General features: G+C 37.2%; 1 protein-coding gene across 5 annotated transcripts; it reads right to left on the bottom strand.

The window, feature by feature from the left end:
* Positions 1 to 3,966: 3,966 nt before the first annotated feature.
* LOC114275088 (rab GTPase-activating protein 22) lies at positions 3,967 to 17,116 on the bottom strand. 5 transcript variants are annotated; one of them, XM_028217103.2, is made up of 13 exons: positions 16,889 to 17,116; positions 16,207 to 16,317; positions 14,601 to 14,696; positions 13,817 to 13,920; positions 8,931 to 9,106; positions 8,781 to 8,858; positions 8,210 to 8,320; positions 6,585 to 6,673; positions 6,153 to 6,258; positions 5,621 to 5,718; positions 5,026 to 5,286; positions 4,567 to 4,650; positions 3,967 to 4,345 (listed from the first exon to the last, which is right to left on the bottom strand). In XM_028217103.2, the coding sequence occupies exons 1-13, from the start codon at positions 16,892 to 16,894 to the stop codon at positions 4,331 to 4,333; spliced, it is 1,335 nt and encodes a 444-aa protein (XP_028072904.2). In that variant the 5' UTR covers positions 16,895 to 17,116; the 3' UTR covers positions 3,967 to 4,330. The 5 variants fall into 5 exon arrangements, with proteins under 5 accessions (XP_028072904.2, XP_028072897.2, XP_082740948.1 ...); XM_028217096.2 differs by having other exon boundaries at positions 8,210 to 8,332; XM_082884822.1 differs by having other exon boundaries at positions 8,210 to 8,332; positions 16,510 to 16,950.
* Positions 17,117 to 18,541: the final 1,425 nt, after the last annotated feature.

The raw sequence follows: 18,541 nt of genomic DNA on the forward strand, positions 1-18,541 counted from the left end.
CATCTTGAGCAACAAGCAAGGAACCCTATATATATTACATGAACTTCACATTGAAGGTAACTGAACTAATCCAAGCTGAACCCCACTTACTTACAAACTCAACTCTCTACACTTCTTTCCGATCACTGATTATGTAACAACCCTCATACTGTTTACTGATTAATGACTGATTGATTACCGATAATCACCGATTACTATTAAACATAACTGATAATGACTGATAACTGACTGAGAATTGAACTGATTAAGGTACTGAACTGACTGCCCGAAATTGAAACTGAATTGAGTGAATATATCTGTTTGAATTGCATTTTATCTGTTGACTGTTTGTTTGATCTGTTCGTGTTTTATGTTTAAACTATTAATTGAAGGCCTTATCGGCGGCCGAACCGGAAATTGGTTAGTGTTTTATGATCCTCATAATTAATGTACTTTTATGGTACATTCATTGAAAAACTGATTAGGTATGATTAAATTAGATTAAAATAAGCTAATTGGCCAAGTTGGACTTATTTACCAAACTAACCTCTAGTGGACCACTACACCAAACTTTGTTTTAAGCCTTGGCCTTGCATTACAAAACATTTCCTCAGCCATATTTTGAGCACACCACCGAACTAGAGAGAGAGGAAGTGAGAGAGTGGAATTATTCTAGAGAATTGGCTTGAAAGGCTTGAAGAGATCATAGGAGGTTTGCCTAATTGGACTCCTAAACCTTGGATACAAGACTTAGGTAAGGGCTTCAACCTCTTAATTGTGTCTTGAAGTTGATTCTTGCATGGTTTATATCAAAATTGAAAGTTGAGCCATGAATTAGTTCTAGCATGTTGAAATAGAGCATAATTCATGCATGCATGTTAGTATTGTTGCATTTTGAGGTTGATTACATGGACATTAGTACATGCATGCTCATATTGTTGTTATAGACCATGTTTTCATCTGGTTTTGAAAAGAAATGAGCTCATTTGAACAAGCTTTGGAGCTTTAATTTGGTTCAAAACTCATGCATGACATGTTTGAATGTTGTCCTTGAAAATGGGTTTGAATATGGTTTTAATTGACTCACCTTTGGGGCTTGAATTCATAAATTGAGCTTTGAAACTTGTTATACATTGAATTTAGTTATGTTTTCCAGAATTTGGGCCCAAGAGGTCGAGTTTGGAGTGGTAGAATGCTTGGTTTGAGCTTGGGAGGCAGATCTGGAAATTCCAGATTTGGCTTCCTCGCTCGAGCGAAGGATTACCCGCTCGAGCGAGCACCTTTGTCCAGGGCTCCGCTCGAGCGACCATCGAGCGACCATCGCACGCAAAATCACAGCATCCAGTATTTTTACTGTTTCGACAGACCGCTCGAGCGAAGGATACCTCGCTCGAGCGAAGCCTTTGATTTTGGAAGCCCGCTCGAGCGAAGAAATTCTCGCTCGAGCGAGGATCCTATTTTCAGCAAACTTTGCGAAATGTTTTCTAAGTGTATTTTTGCATCCTCATCCCATCCTAGGCATTCTTAGGCCTATTTTAAGACATTTAGATGAGGATATCGTTGTAGAACACACCAAGGCAAATTAGGGATTAAGTTATGATATTTCCTAACTGTGTAGCTTAGTGTGTGTTCAACCTGTGAACTGTGTAGGGTTGGCAACTGGGGAGACACGCTCTAGCATACTGTAGCCCAGAACTCTGTGAGTAACAATTGTGTAAAGATATGTTCAACTGATATCTTTTGAATACTGAACTGAACTGTTTTCTGAACTGGTATTACTGAATGAATGTATGTCCTTTATTTCTGAACTGTACTGTGGCATCCTTAGTACCTACTGTTTACTGTTACTGTTACTGTTACAGAGATCTCTGTCGGTTCCCTCGTGGAGCCACTACTGTTTACTGACTGATGGCCATCATTACTGTTCGGTCTTTTAAGACCTACTGTTACTGTTATGCTAATGGATGTACCACATATGACTGTTTACTGTACTGAACAACTGAAATACTGATTGAATTGAACTGTTTTCATTACCGTAAGGACATTCATTCTAAACCTCTTTACGCATTATGTTATTCACTGGGCTTTAGCTCACTGTTTATATATATATGTAGGTACTCAGCCACCAGATCGGAGCTAGGAGCGTGGGTTAGACTCCAGTTTTGTCAAGCCAGCCTTTGTGCCTCACTGCGAGGTTCCGAGTTGCCATGCTGTGGCTTTGGGGTGTTTTGTTTGTTTTCCCCCGTCCGTCTCCATACTGTTGGATTACTGTATAGACTGTCAGTTGCTAACTGTACTGTTATCAAGGGATTAGGTCCCTGTACTGTGTGACTGTAAATTTTGTATAGACTGTACTGTTTGTATATGTATGAATGCATGAAAAATCTTTTTGGCATACAGACTGTCACAGCTCATTGGACATTGTTTAATTACTGTATTGGCTTCCGCCAGGCCCTGTACTCTGTTTTACTGTATTACTGTTAAGCAGGCCTTCGGTAATCTCGGATTACTGGCCGGTTACGGTGCTAAACCCATAGGGCCGGGTTTGGGTCGTGACAGATTACTACACCAGAGGGGTTATTCGGCCAATCCCGGCCGGGCAGCTCTTACGGTGCTTCTTGTGGCAGGAACCTCAATCCTTGGATAGTCCAACCAAGTGCGGAGCCTCGATCCACTTTCATCTAGTGCAGAATCCGGTACGCACAGGTGGCATTTCACGCATGTCTACATTCACAACTTTCATGCTTGCTCACGAATTCCGCAGCTTGGTTTCCATCATACCTCGGCTCGGCCTTTTATGGGATTGCTCGTAGAGATGGGTTGGCCTATTTAGATGACCTTATGTGTGTTCGGCTCATTTCGATTCTACTGATTGGTTCGGCCCATCAATTCAGCCCAACTTAGTACCGCACCTGGATTGGCCTTATTTTAATATGCTTGGCCCAAGTGCTTGAGGACTTGGGTAGATGATTCACATGGAGAGTAGGGTTGGCCCACATGGGTGTCTAGCCCAGATGGCCATTCAGGTTCAGGCTTAATGGTTTGGACCGGTCCAAGACTTGGATCAACTCCATTTATATTTTAACCCTTCACTACTCATTCTACGAAATAGACTGATCATGAGTTTGAATCTTAAATTTGTAGTGAAAAGGAAGAAGAAAAAAAAAAGAAAAGGAAAAAAAATCAAATTCTAATTTATTTGTTTCAATAATGTTATGATAGTTACATTTATTTATCATGTGATGTAGTAAACAAAATATGGTCAATATAGTTACCATAGCATGGAATGGATTCTATCTAGTTGGTATTCAACTAAAGTAGTGTTGTTGGACTCTATGATTCTATCATACTAATTTGAATCGTTTATTTTGTTAAGTTTATTAATCAGATTATTCATGTAAAAAATTAAATTAATAAAATATTGTTATATACATAATAGAATCACATTTGTATTTAAAAAGTAATGATAATAAAAATAGATGGCAAGAATGTTTTAGAGAATAGACCGCATTTTTTTCCAGACAAATGTCACGCATCTTTCTTATGTCAAATTATAGCCTCCCTGGTGCAATAAATGGATGAACTCTAAACCCTACTCTGTATGTAACAAACACACTGCAATTCCCTTGATGAAAATTCAACTTACTTCCTATGATGTGAATTACTATGCTTCATACTTCTGATCCATTCTTGATCTGTCCTCTCTCATATAAGGGGATAGTTGTGTTTTTAGGGGAGGGTTAAAATTGAACAGTTATCAAACTAAACTAAGGCTTATATTCCATTCATGTAATATCAATGATATGATTTTTTATTTTTATTTTTTGGTCATTTCGCTCTGTCAATAGTTGTATAATTATATGTTCAGGTCAATTAAATAAATTCAATTTTTTTTCCCAATCCAACCTGTTCCATTGAATTGCTTGCTCATGCAAAAATAAGCTTGGCCTTATTTTTAGACAGAATGAAAAATTGTAACACAGTAACTTCCAAGAACTATAATGTCTTTATTGTAAGTGGTAAACCTTGAACAAACAAATATTTTTCTTGTTTTTTTATCGCAAATACAAAACAACAGGTGATTATACAAAATGTTTCATACAATTCCTTCAAAGGAATATTTTGGATACACAGGTAATGAGGGTTGATTTTACATACAACAAATGCTTCCACCAGAGCATGTTTTTGCTGGTCGGATAGAAAACTAATCTGTGAACTCTAATCCAATATCTGTATAAAAGTATAGTATCTTCTCTTTCCAAATCAATTCAGTGTGAAAAATATCAAGTTATTTCTTGACTATGCCAAAAATTCATTTTCTTCATTCGAACGCCAAGCTTTAGGTTCAATGTTACGTCTTCTTGGCCTGTAGCAATAGTGTCAATGGCGATAAAGACAATTTCTCACGTAAACAGGAAAATAGAGAAAAAGAATATTTCAAAAGTGAATGAAATTTACAATCAAAAGTTGTTAAATGTGCCACTACAGATTATCAACATGTGTTTGCTTTTCAATTTCACATGCAGAGTATTGAATGATGCAGCATTTGTAAGAATCCACCAAACCAACGCAATAAATAAATTCTACCTTTTTTAGATACTTCTTGTGAAGTTTCATTGCCCCACTGCATGCTTTTTTAGCATCCAGATTTCCAGTTATGTCATTCAAAATCTGAGAGAGAGAGAGAGAGAGAGAGAGAGATGAGTGACATGAAAAATTCTAGAGTTAAAAGAATAAATAGCAAGTCTTGCTGCTTGACCTACTAGTTAAATGAACAAATGAATGCATTGTGAGCATCCAGGTACCGATCAGATAGGTTTAACCCATCTTTTCTTAGGGCTTTAGAAAGGATAATTATAAAGAGGGAAACTTGAGTCAACTGCATTAAGGAACTCCAACAAGTGTTTCCATGAAATTTAGGGGAGAAGGAGAAGATCATTAACACTTCCCAGAATTAAAGACACTATACTATTACCCTCATGGACAGTAGCTTCCATTTTGGGGGACTTGTATAGCACTAAAATTTTAAGAAGTCATCAAACCAACCTTAACAACATCATCTAGGCCTCGGGCCTCAGTCAGTAACTTTGAGCTTCTATCTTTCAAGACACTAGCAACAAGAAAAACCGAAATGGGTAGTGGAGCTTCTGCATTTTTTGCTTTACTTTTCATGTTTTCTCTTTCATACTTCCCACACTGGCGTATTGACTTGGTTTTTCCTTTAGATCCCTCAGAATGTTCAGTAGCTGCATCAGGGTCCTCATACACAGTGAACAAGTCAGGATCATATTCCAGAGCCCACATCATCTGTTTAACAGTTCAAAACATGACAAAAGTCAATTTTAAAAACAGCAGATTACTTTATCAACAGCACACCAAAAATATATATATATATATATATATAAAATACTATAGATATATACAGATATCGTTAATGCATTACTAGAATCGAATGCGTAAGTGAAAACATAAAAAAGGGGAAAAAGCTGAAGAGAGAAAAATATATATATATATATATATGTACATATATGATTTCATTTCCAGGAATACTTGGTAGTAACTCAAAAAACACTTGAATATGGTTCCATTTTCAATAATTTCATTCCAAATATCAATAGGTTTAAGAGAGATTGAATCATACCTCCCATAGGTACAGTGAATCACCAAAAGAGAATTCTCGACGAAACAAAACCATAAGCATTCGGAAAGCAAATAAATAGTCACCTCCACCTAGGGTCTCTGTGGTCCAAGACCAGAAAACATACTTCATTGTTAATACAGCTAACAACTTCATCAGGTATGTTCAAGCCAAAAAAAAAAAGAGGGGGGGGGGGGGGGGGTGATTTTATGCATTATTCTGAATAGAATAAAGAGTAATGCTAGAGACCCACACATTTATACCCACAAATTTACCTACAATGATGCGGCATGGGAGTTGGGTCCACCATCATTAAATGTGTAACAAATCAAAAGTTAACAGATATCTTGCCACATCATTGTGGGTAGAATTGTGGTTACTTTTTTAGGGTCTCAAACATTTCCCCCCTTAATAATTGTAACTAGCAGGAATGCCTATTTTTGTTAAAATAAAACAATAGCTGCTATTTTTGTTAAAATAAAACATAGAAAACAAACTATACTAATGAATGTTCTTGTTAACTTAAAGAAAGTACCTAAATGCTGATGAAGTTTTGGATCAATAACTTGGGTAATTGAAGCCAAATTACTAAGCTGTGTTTCCACCCCAACAGAGGTTTCAGTGCATCTGAAGTTTCCTCGCTTTAAAATTTCAAATTTCAAATTTCAAACACATCATGAGCAATTGGATATTAATTAAACAAGAAAAATGTAAAGCATAAAAAATAAAAATAAAAAGTAAAGCATAAATTGCAATAGCTACTATTGAAAACATAGAGAGATACAATTTATGAATGTAATTGATATGTACGAATCTAAAATAGGAAAACCCTTAAGTACTACTGATAATTTACATTGGATATTTCTATCTTTGTGATCCATAAGATCTAAAAAATATTGTTGTTGAAGCATATTTGCTTAAATTAAGTCCAGATGCTGAAATATAAATCAACTACAATAAATTATACCATTCTGCGCATCAAACGTTCAAAGCACCAAAAAGCATCTGCTTCATCTTCAAGAAGAATAATCATGGGGGAGCAAAGGTCACTCATTCCTGACCAACATATGCATAAAGCCCAATTTCAGAACCAACAACTTGATGCAAAGTATAGACATAAATCTAGCATATTACTTTGATGATGTGGAGAAGTTACAACATAGAAAGTTTCCTCAAAAGCACAACCATTGAGGTGTTTGGAACATAAAGAGAAAAGTCTGACAGATTAAGAAGAAATGAAAGCATATTGTACAGTTATGTGCATGCTATCCTGCAAAAATAGGGAAAAACAAATCGATTCCCCCCCCCCCCCCCCCAAAAAAAAAAAAAAAAAAAAAACAACTCTGATGTATGTATTCTGAGGGTAAATCAGTGTATGTATTCTGAGGGTAAATCAGTGATGGGTTAATGACCTCTCCTCTTGTTGATTATGGGTTATCAACCTCTTCAAAAATTGTTACTCTAGAAAACCACGTTGAGACAAGATAAAGAGTTAGGGTTGGTTTGGCATAAACTAAATAATACAAAAAGTCAAAAAGTCACTATCATATTTAAGTCACATCATCTTATTTAAATCATATCACCACTCTAACACATCACATCAAACCCAATCCAAACCCAACCCATATACGCCAATAAGTCAAAAAGTGCACTTTTTTAGAACATCCCAAACCAACCCTTAGTATCAAGTTGATGAATTAATAACTAAGCAATAATAGATATACGTTTGCACCATAAATAATTTTTATGTCAATTTAGGCCATGAGAGATTATATGACCACATCTATTATTATTATTTGTATTATTAGTGCAGGACACTTGGCATTTTGTTGATCCCTTGGAGGTTAGAAGAACTTAAGACAAGTTTTGAAGATTTAAGGGATGAAGGACAAATGGCATTGTAAGAAAGAAGATGGAAGATTAGGAAGTTAATTGTAGTTAGGTGGTGGTTAGTGGAAGTTTTTCCTTCTTGTTTTTCTATAAATTGCCATTGATGGCTCTCTTGTAATGATCTCCAACAAACCAAATACAATGACTTGATTTCCATTTCTTATCTATCCTAGGAGTAGATCTAATCTACGTAGGAGTAGTTCAAACTTAGATAGGAGTAGTTTTAATGTACTTCACTTGTAATTTGATTGTCTGTTTTATTCAATCATTTTACTTCATCCTCTTCTTCTCTCTTTCTCTTTCTCTTTCTCTTTTTCTTGTTTGTTTTGCCATTGTTTTTACTCCAAGGAAGTCCTTGAAACTTTCAAGGCATAGAACCTCAACACAATTGCTTGATCATGGTGTTGTTTGGTGAAATTTGTGTTAAGGCTCTGTCGACCTAGGCCTAACAAAAAAATTTACTAACAATATAGAAAATAAACTTCCATATATAAAACCTGTGAAAGCACAACAATTCATATGATCTACACCGAGAAAATTCCAGTCTTTCTGTCGTACCTTAGTCGCTAATTATAAAATTAGCGATGAAGCCCATGGAAGTCAAGTATAGAAACTTTTCTCATGAAGAAATTTTTATCATAATCAATCATTTTCTGTAATTTATTGAAGTAGGGAATAAGTAGAAAAAATTTGATTACCCACCTTGACAGTAGCCAACATCTGAATCAAACCAGGCATAGACAGCCAGAATATCCCAAAGCTTTGACAAATTTTCTTGCTTCTCAAAGAAAACCAGTGTCCTGTCAGTGCGAACTACATCCAGACCTAGCATAAATATTAATCCAAGCATGACAAATTATAACAATTTGAAAATTTTCAACTACAAAAACTATTGAACTATAAGAGTGCTGTTTCAAATTGGCGCAAAAGATTTTCAAGTTAATACTACAATTTTCAATGCAATGTGCTAGTAAACGTAAATAAAGAAGAAGCCAGGTTGAAGGGATGTTGAAACCCACAACTCTTGTCTAACTCAAAGGGCATTTCCGCGTACACAAATGGAGCTTGAGATCACATACATGATGTGAAGATAAATCATGTAATGTCAATATTCAGTACCTCATTCATGAAAAACAAGTATGCATGGTTTAAGGCTACAGAACATGAGAATAGATGAGGCTACAGAAAATGGACTCAACAATAGGAAATAATCTAAAAGAATAAAAAATAAATAGAAGGAAAATGTGCATTCAATTTAACGTGTTTCAGCAACCTATTTGATGTAGTGTAAGTTTCCACTGGATTATTTTCTTGTCCACCTCTTTCACCATCCCTGAACTGTAAGAAGTACCTGTATTTGAATGATTTAAGACATTAGTATGTGATGAATAGCCAGTTGCAGGCTTGAAGTTGTTGGCATTACCATTTTCTTGAGAAAGTGAAGCCATTCCATTATCTGCTTGTTGTGTTTGCTGAAGCACTATAGGATCTAGAATAGGATCACCATCTTCAGTAATTATGGGTGCAGTGACAAACCTACCACTTCCAACAAGGTGAAAATTTTGGCGGCACTCTTCTTTCAAAACAGCATATTGTGCCCTGAAGGTGCAAGAACAAGAAGCAGTTACAATCTGAGCTAAGGTCCATAAAAGGGAATAAGGTGTTTCAACAATTTAAAGGAAGAAACTACTTTAGGGAAACACAAAGGACTAGTGTACATGAATCATTTCACTCAGTAACATAACAATCTAACGCAAAGTACTGTTTTAAATAATTTTTTAAATTGAATCCACCTTTTTACAATCTTATGAGTTGGTTTACATTTAATGACTTTTGCGATGTATTTTCAAACAGCATTAGGAAAAGGAAACAAAATAAGGTAGTTCTATAACTATAAATTATAAGTTTGAGAAACTGCAACTGCTAAAATATGAAAAAGTAAAAACTCAAAAGTGTTTGGCCAAAATGTCCCTGCCTGTCCCAAACCAACAAAAATTAGAAGTAGTTGACCAAAATAGGAAGAAAAGAGGCAACTAAATGAAGGATAACTGCAAGATGAGACAAAGTAAAGTATACACATTCTTAATTGAATGCACAAAAATTCACAATGGACAGACCAGCCAGGTGTAGGGGAAGTACAATAATTTATGGTTTCATTACTCAGATGTTCATATTAACCAGCATGGTGGAATCCGGCAGTTCCAATTCTGTTCAATAAACTTTTTTATCGCAAAAAGTCAAATGATGCTACCAAAGGTTTGCTTTGTGTCTCTATTGCCAGTACCCTCGATTAATGGAAACCAACGCTGGGAAATGTCCTTCCCGATGCCATTCAAAATATCATCATAACTCATACAATAATTATCATATAGGGAACGCTGCTAAAAAATATAATTCCAACTTCTCATAGCTGGCCGCAATTGGATCCACCATAAAAGCTGAGATCCTAGTTTCTCTAAAGGCCTTCAGGAAGTCTTTTCTATAGGGGATTTCTATTTGCATGATCCAATGTGACTTGGGTCCAAGCCTGCTTGGTGGCTCTTAGACCTATTCATATTTTATTTGGAAGCCTTTAGATGTTGCTTTGAAGCATAGATCAAGTGGTATACCAGAACAATGAATAAAAGAACTGATTTCCTGCCTAAATAACGGAGATATTATGATAACTTTTGTTAGAATTTACCATCACCTACCACCAATTTACCATCACCTACCACCACCTACTCCTCACCTACTCCTCACCTACTACACTCACCCTCTCCTATATAATGAGCCACTCACCATTTGTAATATAGAACAATATCAATATATCAATCAATAATATATAAATTCTTACATGGTATCAGAGCAAAGTTAACAACTTAGTCATTCTGCTTCACCGGCGGGCGGCAGTCTCGCTTTGGCCGCCCGCCGGACCTCTATACATACCCCTTCCACCCGCTGTCTCTCTATACATATCTGTTGTCTCATGGAAGTCATGCCATGTCCCGTGACTCCAGAGTCTCAACCCAAACATGAATCATCGAAGTTTTCAGAATAAAGATCCGCCACTTTCATCTCGTCGTACTTCCTTTCCTGACTCTACACCCGCAACACTGGATACTTTCCTGTTCTTTCAATCTCCGGCCACACCTCCTGTGGTGTCCGCTCCGCTGGTTTCAAATTTCTTTGGCAGATCATGACTCTGCAGCGACTTCTCTGGCTTTGAGTTTCTCGTTTACAGGTTCCTTCTCATGGTCGCCTTCGAGCTGGCTTAAGTTACCCTTCTCCTTTATCAGTTGGATGTGGTGGTGCTTGCAGTAAAGACGGCCCTCATGTGCTATGTAGTTGGATGGGCTGATTACACATCCGCCATGGGTGCATTTGAAACAACTCTTGTGGTACGCAGTTCCATTCACCGTAACCCTTTCAGTTGGATAGACGGTGTTCTTACAACCCACACATTTTTCTCTGGTTCCCCCATCCCAGTTCTGTCTTTCTCTGTTCTATATGTGTGTTGGGTCTCTTGTTTTTTTTTTTTCGAGATAGAGAGAGAGATGTCCCGTGTGTAGTGTGTGATTCTTCTCTCTCTAGACATTCCTAGGTTGCTCTCTCACTCAGGCACACCCAACGCACCCAACGCACATATATGTTTATTATAATATTTTGCCATCATAACCCACACATTATAATATTTTGCCATCATAACCCACACAGCACACCATGTGTTGGAGCCATAATCCAGAGCCCTTTTTTTATTTTATTTTAATATATATATATATATATATATATATCTGTTTCTTATAATATTTTACTCAAAGCTCCATTATGATCACTTTTGCACAAACCCATATCTCTTTCTTTTCTGAAGCAACTGAGTCACTCTTCACCTTTTGCACCCACCCACGTTGCTCCACTTTTCTTTATTTTATTTTATTTTATTTTATTTTATTTTTTCATCACATAAAAAAAAAAAAAAAAAAAAAAAAAAAAAAACAAACCACACATCGTTTTATTCATGACAGGGAATTAACCCCGATCACATTTCTACAACAACAACACACACACAAAAAAAAAAAAAAAAAAAAAAGAAGCTTTGTTTTCTTTTCTGCAGCCGGCCACCAACCGACGACCTCCCTTCTTCGCCTATTCCGCCGGTCTTTTCTTCTTGCCTCCGTCCTGCGCGGTCCTTGACGGTGTTGCCTCCGTGTTTCCCACTCCACCATACTCCTCTACTGCAGCATATGGCGGACCTCCAAATCGGAACATCACGGTGGCCTTCCGCTTCAGCTCCTTATTTTCCGCCTTTAGCACACTTATCTCTGCTCGCGCATCCTTATACATGCGTTGGAGCAGAGCCAGCTGGGAGTTTAACTGCTGCACCTCATTTGCCCTACTCTGCAGCCGGTTCGACAAATTTGTAACCGCAGTCATGGTTTCCACACATGACTTCAGAGTATACTGATTGGCCTCAATATCAGTTTGCACCGCCATTTTTTGCTCCACCGACCGCATCGGAAAGTTCAAAGGAGCAAACCCAGAAGTGTTTAGTTGGGGTTCACTGGCCACCGCACCAGTTATTTCTCTTGTGGACTCGTTCAGTTCTGGAAAGAGCGTAAGCAGACCACGGGAAGAGGAGGCCATGTTCTGGGTAGCTGGACGGGAAGAAGAGGCCATGTTATGGTTGCTGAGTGTTTCAGAGATGGGTTGGTTACAGAGTGTTTACAGAGTGTTACCAGTGTATCTCTCTCAGCCCACGAAGAGTTTTTCAGAGGTTTCAGACTTGTTTGATTTCCACATGTTCTCTCAGCCTCCGCCTTCATTTATATAGCACATGACGAAGAGGCCGACACGCGCACTGTCGATCACGTGCATCGCCGCGTGTCTGGCGCGCCTTTTGATGGCACGTCTTTTTATGGATTGGGCACGCCTTTTGATGGCACGCCTTTTTATGGATTGGGCACGCCTTTTGATGGCACGCCTTTTGAAAGATTGGGCACACCTTTTGAGGGTGCGACTTTTTAAGGGTCCGACAAGACTCTGTAAACTGTCCCGACATTGATTCCGGTTAGCTCCTTTATGGGTCCGACAAGACTCTGTAAACTGTCCCGACATTGATTCCGATTAGCTCCTTCAAGGGTCCGACAAGACTCTGTAAACTGTCCCGACATTGATTCCGGTTAGCTCCTTCAAGGGTCCGACAAGACTCTGTAAACTGTCCCGACATTGATTCCGGTTAGTTTCTACAAGGGTCCAGCAAGACTCTGTAAACTGTCACAACAACTGTCACAACATTGTCTGCTACAACGGTCCGACATGACCCCGTAAACTGTCTTCTACAACGGTCCGACATGACCCCATAAACTGTCTTCTACACCGTTATGACACCACCATACAGTGTCCTCTACAACGTTATGACACCCCCATACAGTGTCCTCTACAACGTTATGACACCCCCATACAGTGTCCTCTACAACGTTATGACACCACCATTCAGTGTCTTCACCAATGGTCTGACACGACCATACAGTGTCTCCTATCCTTTTTTATTTTTATGTATTTTCTTGTTTTGTTCCTCTCTTCAAACTCAAGTTGGTTAGTTTCTATCCTTCTTGAGTTTGCGGGGGGCTGTTAGAATTTACCATCACCTACCACCAATTTACCATCACCTACCACCACCTACTCCTCACCTACTCCTCACCTACTACACTCACCCTCTCCTATATAATGAGCCACTCACCATTTGTAATATAGAACAATATCAATATATCAATCAATAATATATAAATTCTTACAACTTTTTAGATGGCACGTTTAACCCCTTGTAACTCGTGAAGAAGATTCAGGTTGAGTTTGTGGGGGGATACACACTATCCTTTCGTTGCACTTGATCTGATTTCAACATTCTACTGATAAAAAATTCTTATCCTTCATTTTTATAGCCTTGCACCCATTTATTTATGCAGAGGCATTTGTAGTTGTATTGTGATGAAGAAAATACAAATATTTCAAAGTGCTATAAGGGCAAGATCAAATTAACTAGGGTACATAAATACCCATCTTAATCATGCAACAATAATTGAAGCCTTTCAAATATATTGGACCACATGTAAAGGGTTGGAACCAGCAATTTGATCTTGCCTACTAGATCTACAAAACTAGGATCAAAAGGACATTAACATCATAACTATATCACCAATTTGAATGCTCCAACATTCTTTTGGAAAGACTAAATGGTCTAGAAAGACCTAGAGTCAATGACAAATGTTCCCATGATGTCCAACAGCAGGCGTTAATATACATGAAAGTGAAGCAGGGAAAGCCAACTACCTTCGACGGTTCCGTGTTTGCTCTCGTTCATCAAATGTACTCTTAGGATCATAACAGCCAAGTAGAAACTCCCAAACTTCTCCTCTAATTAATGGATGGATCCCCTAATTTCATCACCAATACATGATGATAAGTTTTAACCCTCAAAATCAATGATATTATTTCTGAAAAAAGACATTTATGAGAAGTGAAGGATGTATCAAAAGAAGAAACACTGAAGAGCAGATTGCATTACATATCTAAATAGTTCATTTTCATGCCTTTAATGCAGATTTTGGATTTTAAAGAATGGAATGGCAAGGGAAGGTTCAAATTATCACTGTTACCAAGCCCAGTTAGGCACTACATTGATTGTATACATAATAATGATGGCAGTGGTGCTGGCAGCTGCTGTGTAAAGACGATGGAAATCTGAGATTGGAATGCAAAAATTGACAGAACCATGTAATCTAAAACCAAAATATGAGTGACATGCAGTTCAGGCTAATTGATTAAGATGGATTTTAAGTAGAATATACTCAAATTTACTGGTCATCAATGTTAGCTTTTAGGTTATTGTCTTATGCCCACTCTTCCCTTCCGAGTAAAAATACAGTGCCACATTAAAACTCAACATGACTGTCTGACAAAAAAATAAAGACATACCACAGATCAAGTAGACTAAGAAGTAGTAACATTAATTACTTCCAATAAGGGTATAACCCTGAGAAGCATATTGCTTTTCATATGCTTATGTGCAAAATATACACTTACATCAGTTCTGAACCATGGAGATGAAACTTACCCCGCGTTGGATTCGACCAAGTGTCCTGCCTATATCGAGATAACCTTCTGGAGAAAATGCAGCCTGCCATTTTCGCACACTAAGAGTTTTGCCAGCCTGATGGAAAGATTAGAAATCAATGAAGGCATTAAAAACTGCAACATAGAATTGGGACAAAAAGCAGAGCCCAAATCAAAATGAATCGCTAGAAGTGACTCTTGATTCTTACATCATATACTATGATTTTGTGTCATATCAAGTATCATTGTCGAAGCTTATATAAGAAAAATAAATAAATAAATCCTAGAGCAAAGGATAATTTAATAGATCACCAACCAATGATTTCTTCCACCAGCCAGGATTCTAGCCATCAAAGAAAAACAAAAACTACTAACAACCACCAACAACCCTTTTTTGTCATCAGATTGCTTGCTTTGCTCAAGCTATACCAAAATACATAACTTGTTTCCAAGTTCCAATTAGGCATAAGGCAAACCAACTAATAGTCAAAAGCAAGAGAAGAATGATCACTACCCTTTTGGACTTTTTCCATAAGTTACAAAAACAATACATGCATATAAATCAGTAGCCATCTTACCACAGGTCCACAGCTGGTATTTATGCAGCAAGTTGTGATGAGCAATGCACTGGGTTCAAAAATCTATATTTTTTTTTTTCAGCAAGTTCAAAATTTGTTTTTTCTGTTAGTTCAAAAATTGTCTTCGCCCACTCGTTATTATGTAATCCATTTCCTTCAGAGAGAAAGAGTTCAAAACTAGTCCTCACCTTTTCTCATAAATTAATGCAATCTTATCTTACAAAATCACTCCTCTAGAAAGTTAATACTCACAATTTCTAGAAAAGGGAATGTATAGTCCTTTCCTCTTATCTGTGTCTGCTGGGCACAGTAAAAAGAGAAGAAGTAGACAATTGTTTTTATACACTGCTCAAGTGTGTTCTCCACTTCCTCTCTAGTTCCTAGATCTAGAGGTGATGGAGGAAAAGTATCTGGTCAGTGCTTTTCTTGCTGCCATGTATTCAGCTCAGAGAGAGTTCTAAACCTCAATTTCCAGCATAATTTTCATTGACCTCATCAAAAACTTAAAAAACACCTTTAGCTCTTATATATGAACTTTAGATGTGTATGAACCCCCCACTTATCAAGAAGAAGAAGAAGAAAGGAACTCCTCAGCTCAGTCATTAAGGCAATTTTGAGGTCAATTGAAATTAGTGATCTATTTAATTTCCAGACCTAATCTCAAAAACTTTCCTGCATTATAATTTAGATACATGGACACATTTATGGTGTTTGCTCTGTTTCTGAAGCCTCTCATGTAATCAAAGATGTTAGTCAAACCCATATCCTTCTAAATATTTTCAACTTCCTCTTTGTTTCAATGTTACATATAATCAACAATATATTGATAATGAACAGACCAATATCACAATCCAGAATGGTCAAGTAATATAAGCAAAAGTCCCAACAATCTAGTGCTTTAATTATTAAATCCAAATATAAAAAAAGCAACAATGTGGACTAGATTCTCAACAATATTGATTGAAATTCAGCAATTAACAATCATGGGTATGTCAAAGAAAACAATTAGGGTTTGAAGAATTAACAAACCTTGATTTTGAATGTGGTTTTGGGAACATCGGTGCATTCGGGCCTAACCTCATAGAAAGAATCAGCAGGAGTTCCAGCATCCCTCCACATTTTCGAAAAACCACAAAACACCTAAAGAAATCAATACCCACCTGAGTTAGCCCAATCAAACCCTAACCCTGTACGCACCTTGAGCTGAATCCCCAGAACAAAAGATCAAAAACCCAGATCAGATTTCACACAAACAATCAAAAGGGACCCAGATCAGGTGCTGCTGCCTCGAAGAAAACGATTCAGACAACGCATTCAAAAAAAGAAACGCACAAGTTTTTTTGTATTAGCATTTGTTTATATGTTTTTGTTGTTGCTGGGTCTGAGATTGGAATGGGTCAATTTGACAAAGTATGGTGAACCCATCACTCAAGACACCAAACGACGACCGTTTAATACGTTAATAATTTAATTGACATTGACATTGACGTGGTTCGTTGTTTGTTGTGTTGTGTCTTTCTCTCTCTAGATACCGTTATTGTAGTCAAATATATATCTGTATGTATGTATATATGATATGTTTTAGTTGGAATTTTTGATCGGGGGTAGTAGTTAAAACTTTAAACTAAGATTTGGTATTGGGGGGTTTGGGAAGAAGAGTGAGAGACAGAGCGTGAAATGCGTGCAATCAACAGATTTGGTATCCACTCGCCTTCATTCCCGGGAGCTTCCTGCCACTTGCAATGAAACCCAGAGATGAGAGGGAGAGAGAGAGAGATTATTGACTCATCCACACTGTATTGGAGTTGTCAGCTTGATGGACCCTGTTCACCATCTCATCAGGGTTGAGTTTCGATTTCACCCATCAATTTCTTTTTCTAGTAAACATGCTTCATTGATTTTTTTTTTCTTTTTTTCTTTTTTTTTTTCTGTGAGTTACAAATTTTATTTTTAATTAAATTATTATTAAGAATAGACCGTTTTTTACTACACACCCACCAGCTACCCACAACCACCCCACCAACTACTTTTCCATCCATCGTTGCCTCCCAAACCTAGCTTCCACCATTCAGCCTTTATTTCTCCTACTATCCCATAGTACATAATTTTCCTATCTCGCCTATTGTCCCTCAATAGATTGTGTATACCACCCACCTTCAAATCCTATTTATTCTATCTTTCTCACAATTTAGACTATTTTGAGAAGTGAGTTATAATCCACTTATCAGATTATAACCTACTTCCTCTCTCACAAAAAAAACTGTTTATAAGCTGTTTATGAACAATTTTTCACCAAAAAATTGATTATAACCATCTTCTCAAAATAGTCCTGAGTGAACTATTGTCATTCTATCAACTACTAAATTAATAATATTTAGATATCAACCATTGAATTTATTTAAGATTTAGAGATAGGCATTTGTGGTGGATTAGAGTCCCAGAAGGAGGGTTTCATGGCAAATAGGTTTGATAAGAAAAGAAGATAGCCACATAAGGGAGAAGAGGAAGAGGTATAAAACAACAACTAAGGTCTCGTTTAGTATGTGATTTTTTTAATTAAAAAGTTAATAATTTATACTAAAAAATTAAAAATTTTATTTTTTCTCTACCTTTTACATATTTTTTTGTAAAAAGTTAAAAAATTATCTCAAATATACTAATTTTTTTATATCATATTTTAATCAATAAGTCAAAAAGTTACTAAAAAAATCCGTTCCCAAACAAAGCCTAAGATTTCGAAGGAAAGGGTGGCGGTGATGGTAGAAGCTAGAAAGGTCTAGGGTAAGGGAGAGTGAGTGTGGGTAGGAATTGAGAGTGAATGTTTTATTTTTTATTTTTTTTTCCCCTTAAATGGACAAATTACATATAAATTATTAATTGTAATTTGCCATGCTTAAAATAAAGGATTTACCATAAATCATAATGTTAACATGTCAGCTAAAATCTTTATATCGTAAAATACGTATTATTACAATCTTTTAAAAAAAATTATAAAATACATATTGTTAAAATTTGAACCCGGCTTGACGGGGACCCGACCCCCCGTCCCCGATACGAGCGGTTTTTTCCTGAAAAATACTCCCGACGGGCCGGGAATGGTATTTAAAATTGAAACCCTGATCAATTTCGGAGCGGGGATGGGGATAGCTATCACAGCCCTGAACCCGGCCCAGCCCCGCCCCCGCCCCGCCCCCGGTTCTCCCCCGAAATGAAATTACCCTCGTACCCCCTTTATTCATTCACATATGCATCCCCTCCCCTATCCCTATGTCCTCCGATCTGTCCATTCTCGCATTCACTCTTCTCTCTACTCTCTACTCTCTCTACTCTCTCACTCACTCCTCTACCCAGTGGCGATCCGAGT

This window comes from Camellia sinensis, chromosome 8, assembly GCF_055761805.1.
Source record: "Camellia sinensis isolate YWXY chromosome 8, ASM5576180v1, whole genome shotgun sequence".
NCBI classification, from domain to species: Eukaryota; Viridiplantae; Streptophyta; class Magnoliopsida; order Ericales; family Theaceae; genus Camellia; species Camellia sinensis.

Excerpts from the sequence above, each read along its gene's own strand:
- LOC114275088 (XM_028217096.2), bottom strand. Across the intron at positions 6,674-8,209 it reads AGATGTTGGCTACTGTCAAG|GAATGAGTGACCTTTGCTCC; the intron begins GTGGGTAATCAA and ends TATGTTGGTCAG. Across the intron at positions 5,719-6,152 it reads AAAACTTCATCAGCATTTAG|AGACCCTAGGTGGAGGTGAC; the intron begins GTACTTTCTTTA and ends CTTGGACCACAG.